Raw genomic sequence first — 9,121 nt, forward strand, 5'->3', positions numbered from 1 at the left:
GCCCTTTGTGGCGGCGGGGCCGGGCCCGGTCCCCGGAGGAACCATGCCCAGGTCGTTCCTGGTGAAGAAGGTGAAGCTCGATGACTTCCCCGCCGGCCTCGACGCCCCGTACGGCCGCGCCCGGGCGGATTTCGGCTCCCGCTTGCACGAGAAGGGTAAATACCGAGCGCCGGGCCCCGCCGGACCCCCCACCCCCCCTTTCCCCCCGGCCGGGAACCGCCGCATTCCGCCGCGCTGCCTCCGCCGGGAGCGGGGGGACGGCGCCGAAGCGCGGCTGGAGCGGGTCGGAACCGGGGCGGAACCGGGGGCAGAACCGAGCGGGCGGCCGGTCCCCGGCGCCGCTGCCCTTTGTCTGCCGGAGCCAAGTTCAAGGGCAGCGGCCCCGGCGCCGTTGTCCCCGTTGTCCCCGTTGTCCCCGTCCTCCCGAGGCCGGCCTTTGTGCGGAGCGCGGCCCCGGCCGGGCCCGGTGCGGCGGCGGCGGCGGCTGCGGCGCGTTGCGTAACCGGGACCGGCGGAACCGCCGCAGCCGCAACCGGGCCCGGCCCGGCCCCGCCGTGACCTTGAGCGGGGCCGGGGCAGCGGCGGCGGCGGGCGGGGAATGCGGGAATGCGGGAGCGGGGATGGCGGCGGCCCCGGGAATGCGGGCAGGGAGCGGGACGGCGACAAGGGAAGGGACAGCGGCGACAAGGGAAGGGACAGCGGCGACAAGGGAAGGGACGGGATGCGGGAGGCAGGGACCGGGACTGCGGGCACGGACGGGGACAGCGACAAGGGAAGGGACAGCGGGTGACGGCAGCAATGGGGACAGTGACAAGGGAAGGGACAGCGGGTGAGGGCAGCGATGGGGACAGGGGATGCTGGCGCAGGGACAGGGGACAGCGACAAGGGAAGGGACAGCGGGTGAGGGCAGCGATGCGGGGATGGAGGAAGGAGGGACGGGGACAGGGGACACGGACTGCGGGGACAGGAACTGCGGGGACAGGGGACAGGGACTGCGGGGACACGGACTGCGGGGACAGAGGACAGGAACTGCGGGGACAGGGACGGGGACAGGGGTGAGGGACAAGGACAAGGGGAGGAAGAGGTGCGGGGGGTTGAGGGCAGGGATGGGGACAGGGACAGGGGACAGGGACAAGGGACAAGGGACAGAGACAGGGGACAGTGAGCAGAGCAGAGATGCGGGCAGCCATGGGGACAGGGACTGCGGGGACAGGGACTGCGGGGACAGGGACTGCGGGGACAGGGACTGCGGGGACAGGGACTGCGGGGACAGGGACTGCGGGGACAGGGACTGCGGGGACAGGGACTGCGGGGACAGGGACTGCGGGGACAGGGACTGCGGGGACAGGGACTGCGGGGACAGGGACTGCGGGGACAGGGACTGCGGGGACAGGGACTGCGGGGACAGGGACTGCGGGGACAGGGACTGCGGGGACAGGGACTGCGGGGACAGGGACAAGGGACAGGAAGCCAGCGGCAGGAATGCGGGGACAAGGGACAGGGGACAAAGATGCGGGCAGGGACTGCGGGGACAGGGACAAGGGAAGGGACAGGAGCCAGTGGCGGGGATGGGGACAGGGGACAGGGACAGGGACAGAGCCCGGGGTCGGGACTGCGGGGACAGGGACAAGGGAAGGGACAGGAGCCAGTGGCGGGGATGGGGACAGGGGACAGAGACAGAGCGGGGGTCGGGACTGCGGGGACAGGGACAGGGGAAGGGACAGGAGCCAGGGGAGGGGGTGGGGACAGGGGACAGGGACAGGGACAGAGCCCGGGGTCGGGACTGCGGGGACAGGGATGGGGACAGCGTCAGGAGTAGGGGACAGGGACAGGAGCCAATGGCAGCGACAATGAGAGGGACACGGCCAGGGATGGGGACAGGGGGCTGCGGGAAGGGACAGGGGCGGGGACAAGGACAGGGGAAGGGACAGGGACAGAGGACAAGGGACAGGGACTGGGGATAGGGACAGGGACATGGGAAGGGACAGAGACATGGGATAGGGACAGAGACAGGGGACAGGGACAGGGACATGGGAAGGGACAGAGACAAGGGGACAGGGGACAGGGACTGGGAAGGGACGGAGACAAGCGGTTAAGGGCAGGGATGGGGACAGGGGACAGGGAACAGGGACTGGGGACACGGGACAGGGACTGGGGATAGGGACATGGACAGGGGAGAGGGGACAGGGGACAGGGACAGGGACATGGGAAGGGACGGAGACAGGGGGTTAAGGCAGGGACAGGGGACAGGGGACAGGGGACAGGAACATGGGAAGGGACGGAGACAAGCGGTTAAGGGCAGGGATGGGGACAGGGGACACGGACAGGGACAGGGGACAGGGGACAGGGACAGGGACAGGGGACAGGGGACAGGGGACAGGGACAGGGACAGAGCCCGGGGTCGGGACTGCGGGGACCTGGCAGGGGGGTGGGCCGGGGGTCGGGAAGGGGGACAGACAGGGGGACAGAGGGGGGACAGGCAGGTGACAGAGAGGTGACAGACAAGACAGGCAAGGGGACAGACAGGGGGACAGAGGGGGACAGGCAGGTGACAGAGAGGTGACAGACAAGACAGGCAAGGGGACAGGCAGGGGGACCAGCAGTGTCGCAGTGTGACAGACAAGGGGACAAGCAGGTGACAGACAGGGGGACGGGCAGGTGAGGGGCAGGGGACACAGAACACACAGGGGGACACAGGAGGGACAGACACAGGACAGACAGGGGGACACAGGAGGGACAGACACGGGACAGACAAGGGGACACAGGAGGGACAGACAAGGGACACACAGGGGGACACAGGAGGGACAGACGTGGGACACACAGGGGGATACAAGGACAGACACGGGACACACAGGGGGACACACAGGGACAGACACGGGACAGACAGGGGGACACAGGAGGGACAGACGTGGGACACACAGGGGGATACAAGGACAGACACGGGACACACAGGGGGACACACAGGGACAGACACGGGACAGACAGGGGGACACAGGAGGGACAGACACGGGACAGACAGGGGGACACAGGAGGGACAGACACGGGACAACCAGGGGGACACACAGGGACACACTCACAGGAGAGTCAGGGGGACACACATGGGACAGCCAGGGGGACACAAGGACAGACATGGGGGACACAGGGGGACACAGGAGGGACAGACACGGGACACACAGGGGGACACAGGAGGGACAGACACGGGACAGACAGGGGGACACAGGAGGGACACAGGGGATATACAGAGGGACACAGAAGGGACACACAGAGGACACACAGGGGGACACGCAGTGACACACGGGACAGCCAGGGGGAGCCAGGGGGACACGCACGGGACACACATGGACACAGAAGGGACAGACACGGGACAGACACGGGACAACCAGGGGGACACAGAAGGGACAGACACGGGACAGACACGGGACAGCCAGGGGGACACACAGGGACACACTCATAGGAGAGTCAGGGGGACACACACGGGACAGCCAGGGGGACACAGGAGGGACAGACACGGGACACACAGGGGACACAGGAGGAACACAGAAGGGACAGACAGGGGGACACAGGAGGGACACAGAGGGGGGACACACAGTGGACACGCAGGGGGACACAGGAGGAACAGACACGGACACACGGGGACACACAGGAGGGACACACACGACACGGACACACGGGAGGACACAGGAGGGACACACAGGGGGACACAGGAGGGACAGACACGGGACACAGGGGGACACAGAAAGAACACACAGAGAGACACACGGGACAGTCAGGGGGACACAGGAGGGACAGACACGGACACACGGGGGGACACAGGAGGAACACACACGGACACGCAGGGGGACACAGGTGGGACAGACACGGGACAACCAAGGGGACACACAGGGGGACAATCAGGGGGACAGACACGGACACACGGGGGGACACAGGAGGGACACAGAGGGGACACAGGAGGAACACACACGGGACACACAAGGGGACACAGGAGGGACACAGAAAGGACACACAGGGGGACAACCAGTGGGACACACAGGGGGACACAGGAGGGACACACACGGACACGCAGGGGGACACCGGAGGAACACACAGGGGGACATAGGAGGGACACAGAGGGGACACAGGAGGGACACAGAAAGGACACACAAGGGGACACAGGAGGGACAGACACACAGGACACACAGGAGGGACACACACGGGACACACAGGGGGACACACACGGGACACACAGAAGGGACACACACGGGACACACAAGGGGACACAGGAGGGACAGACACGGACACAGAAGGGACACACACGGGACAAACAAGGGGACACAGGAAGGGACAGACACACAGGACACACAGGGGGGACACACACAGGACACACAGAAGGGACACACACAGGACACACAGGAGGGACACACACAGGACACACAGGGGGACACACAGGGGGACACAGGAGGGACAGACACACAGGACACACAGGGGGGACACACACAGGACACACAGAAGGGACACACACAGGACACACAGGAGGGACACACACAGGACACACAGGGGGACACACAGGGGGACACAGGAGGGACAGACACACAGGACACACAGGGGGGACACACACAGGACACACAGAAGGGACACACACAGGACACACAGGAGGGACACACACAGGACACACAGGGGGACACACAGGGGGACACAGGAGGGACAGACACACAGGACACACAGGGGGGACACACACAGGACACACAGAAGGGACACACACAGGACACACAGGAGGGACACACACAGGACACACAGGGGGACACACAGGGGGACACAGGAGGGACAGACACACAGGACACACAGGGGGGACACACACAGGACACACAGAAGGGACACACACAGGACACACAGGAGGGACACACACAGGACACACAGGGGGACACACAGGGGGACACAGGAGGGACAGACACACAGGACACACAGGGGGGACACACACAGGACACACAGAAGGGACACACACAGGACACACAGGAGGGACACACACAGGACACACAGGGGGACACACAGGGGGACACAGGAGGGACAGACACACAGGACACACAGGGGGGACACACACAGGACACACAGAAGGGACACACACAGGACACACAGGAGGGACACACACAGGACACACAGGGGGACACACAGGGGGACACAGGAGGGACAGACACACAGGACACACAGGGGGGACACACACAGGACACACAGAAGGGACACACACAGGACACACAGGAGGGACACACACAGGACACACAGGGGGACACACAGGGGGACACAGGAGGGACAGACACACAGGACACACAGGGGGGACACAGAGGGACACAGAGGGGACACAGGAGGAACACACACGGGACACACAAGGGGACACAGGAGGGACACAGAAAGGACACACAGGGGGACAACCAGTGGGACACACAGGGGGACACAGGAGGGACACACACGGACACGCAGGGGGACACCGGAGGAACACACAGGGGGACATAGGAGGGACACAGAGGGGACACAGGAGGGACACAGAAAGGACACACAGGGGGACAACCAGTGGGACACACAGGGGGACACAGGAGGGACACACACGGACACGCAGGGGGACACCGGAGGAACACACAGGGGGACATAGGAGGGACACAGAGGGGACACAGGAGGGACACAGAAAGGACACACAGGGGGACAACCAGTGGGACACACAGGGGGACACAGGAGGGACACACACGGACACGCAGGGGGACACCGGAGGAACACACAGGGGGACATAGGAGGGACACAGAGGGGACACAGGAGGGACACAGAAAGGACACACAAGGGGACACAGGAGGGACAGACACACGGGACACACAGGGGGACACACACGGGACACACAGAAGGGACACACACGGGACACACAAGGGGACACAGGAGGGACAGACACGGACACAGAAGGGACACACACGGGACAAACAAGGGGACACAGGAAGGGACAGACACACAGGACACACAGGGGGGACACACACAGGACACACAGAAGGGACACACACAGGACACACAGGAGGGACACACACAGGACACACAGGGGGACACACAGGGGGACACAGGAGGGACAGACACACAGGACACACAGGGGGACACAGGAAGGGACAGACACACAGGACACACAGGGGGACACACAAGGGGACACACAGAAGGGACACACACAGGACACACAGGAGGGACACACACAGGACACACAGGGGGACACACAGGGGGACACAGGAGGGACAGACACACAGGACACACAGGGGGGACACACACAGGACACACAGAAGGGACACACACAGGACACACAGGAGGGACACACACAGGACACACAGGGGGACACACAGGGGGACACAGGAGGGACAGACACACAGGACACACAGGGGGGACACACACAGGACACACAGAAGGGACACACACAGGACACACAGGAGGGACACACACAGGACACACAGGGGGACACACAGGGGGACACAGGAGGGACAGACACACAGGACACACAGGGGGGACACACACAGGACACACGCGGGTCCCCAACCCCTTCCCCCTCCCTGACCGCTGTCCCCTGCGCTGTCCCCAGGGTACATCAGCGAGTACATGGCTCCCTCGGCCTTCGAGGGCGACGCCGAGGCCGCTCTCAAGGTGCCGTCCCCGGGCTCGCTGTACCCCGGCGGCCGCGGCGACTTCGGCGCCGGCGACTCGGAGCCCCCCGACAGCCCGCACTCGGGCATGGCCGGCGGCTACATCAACGGCGACGCCGCCGTGAGCGAGGGCTACGCCGTGGACTCCTTCTTCATCACGGACGGCCGCTCCCGGCGCAAGGTGAGCGGCGGAGCCGCCCGCAACCTGCCCCGCCACACCTGCGGCGAGTGCGGCAAGAGCTACGCCACCTCCTCCAACCTGAGCCGCCACAAGCAGACCCACCGCAGCCTGGACAGCAAGATGGCCAAGAAGTGCCCCACCTGCGGCAAGGTGTACGTCTCCATGCCGGCCATGGCCATGCACCTGCTGACCCACGACCTGAAGCACAAGTGCCAGGTGTGCGGGAAGGCGTTCAGCCGGCCCTGGCTGCTGCAGGGCCACATGCGCTCGCACACCGGGGAGAAGCCGTTCGGCTGCGCGCACTGCGGCAAAGCCTTCGCCGACCGCTCCAACCTGCGCGCCCACATGCAGACCCACTCGGCCTTCAAGCACTTCAAGTGCAAGCGCTGCAGCAAAACCTTCGCCCTCAAATCCTATCTCAACAAGCACTACGAGTCCGCCTGCTTCAAGGGGGCGGCGGCGCCCCTCAGCCCCCTGCATCCCTGAGGAGGGGTGGAGACCCCCCGCTCGGCAGAGCAGACCCGGGGGGTGGCGGCCTCGCCTCGTCCTTCTTCGGTTCATCCGGAGGAAATTCGCCCCACCGGGATGCAGAGGGAGAGGTCAGCGCCCGCCCCGGGTTCAGCTCCGCCGAGCGCGGCCGCCAGGGTTGAGCCGGCGGGGTTGAGCTTCCGTCGGGATCGGAGCGCCGGATGGCGGCCGGCAGGATTCGCCCTTCAGGATTCGCCCTTCAGATTTCACCCTTCAGGATTCACCTGTCAGGATTCACCCTTCAAAATTCACCCTTCAGGATTCACCTGTCAGGATTCACCCTCCAAAATTCACCTGTCAGGATTCACCCTTCAGATTTCACCTGCGAGGATTCGTCCTTCAAATTTCTCCTGCCAGGATTCACCCTTCAAAATTCACCTGTCAAAATTCACCTTTCAAATTTCACCTGTCAGGATTCACCCTCCAAAATTCATCTCTCAAAATTCACCTTTCAAATTTCACCCTTCAGATTTCACCTGTCAGGATTCACCCTTCAGATTTCACCCTTCAGATTTCACCTGCCAGGATTCACCCTCCAAAATTCACCTTTCAAATTTCACCCTTCAGGATTCACCTCTCAAAATTCAGCCTTTAAAAATTCACCCTTCAAAGTTGAGCCCCCCAATCTGAGCCCTAAAATTCAGCCCCAAAATTCACCCCCCAAAATTCACCCTTCAAATTTGAGCCCCCTAAAATTCAGGCTCCAAAATTCACTCTTCAAAGTTGAGCCCCCCAAAATTCAGCCCCGAAATTCAGCCACAAAATTCACCCCAAAAAATTCACCCTTCAAAGTTGGGTCCCCCCAAAATTCAGCCCCAAAATTCACCCTTCAAATTTGAGCCCCCCAAAATTCAGGCCCCGAAATTCAACCTCAAAATTCACCCTTCAGAGTTGGGCGCCCCAAAATTCAACCCCCAAAATTCAGGCTCCAAAATTCGCCCTTAAAGTTGGGCCCCCCAAAATTCACCCTTCAGAGTTGAGCCCCCAAATTTGAGCCCCAAAATTCAGCCCCAAAATTCACCCTTCAAAGTTGGGCCCCCTAAAATTCATTCAGCCACAAAATTCACCCCAAAAAATTCACCCTTCAAAGTTGGGTCCCCCCAAAATTCAGCCCCAAAATTCACCCTTCAAATTTGAGCCCCCCAAAATTCAGGCTCCAAAATTCACCCTTCAAAGTTGGGCGCCCCAAATTTCAGCCCCAAAATTCAGCCCAAAAATTCACCCTTCAAAGTTGGGCCCCCCAAAATTTCAGCCCCGAAATTCAACCTCAAAATTCACCCTTCAGAGTTGGGCGCCCCAAAATTCAACCCCCAAAATTCAGGCTCCAAAATTCGCCCTTAAAGTTGGGCCCCCCAAAATTCACCCTTCAGAGTTGAGCCCCCAAATTTGAGCCCCAAAATTCAGCCCCAAAATTCACCCTTCAAAGTTGGGCCCCCTAAAATTCAGCCCCGAAATTCACCCTTCAAATTTGGGCCCCCCAAATTGGAGCCCCGAAATCGAACCCCAAAATTCACCTCACAAAATTCACCCTTCAAAGTTGGGCCCCCCAAAATTCAGCTCCAAAATTCACCCTTCAAAGTTGAGCCCCCCCAAAATTCAACCCTCGAAATTCAGCCCCAAAATTCAGACCCCAAAATTCGGACCCCAAAATTCGATCCCAAAAATTCACATTTTGAGTGTGAATCCCACCCGCCCCCAAAATTCACCCCCCCAAATCCACGTGCCCAAAATCCAGCACCCCAAAAATCCCGCTTCCAAATCCATCCCCCCAAAAATTCATCAC

At 62.2% G+C, this 9,121-nt stretch overlaps 1 protein-coding gene across 1 annotated transcript; it reads left to right on the forward strand.

The window, feature by feature from the left end:
• Positions 1–43: 43 nt before the first annotated feature.
• Positions 44–7,296, forward strand: SCRT1 (scratch family transcriptional repressor 1). Its single transcript, XM_041422081.1, has 2 exons — positions 44–155; positions 6,569–7,296. The coding sequence occupies exons 1-2, from the start codon at positions 44–46 to the stop codon at positions 7,294–7,296; spliced, it is 840 nt and encodes a 279-aa protein (XP_041278015.1).
• The last annotated feature ends 1,825 nt before the right edge of the window (positions 7,297–9,121 follow it).

This window comes from Onychostruthus taczanowskii, unplaced genomic scaffold (assembly GCF_017590055.1).
Source record: "Onychostruthus taczanowskii isolate IOZ18803 unplaced genomic scaffold, ASM1759005v1 scaffold708, whole genome shotgun sequence".
NCBI lineage: Eukaryota > Metazoa > Chordata > Aves > Passeriformes > Passeridae > Onychostruthus > Onychostruthus taczanowskii.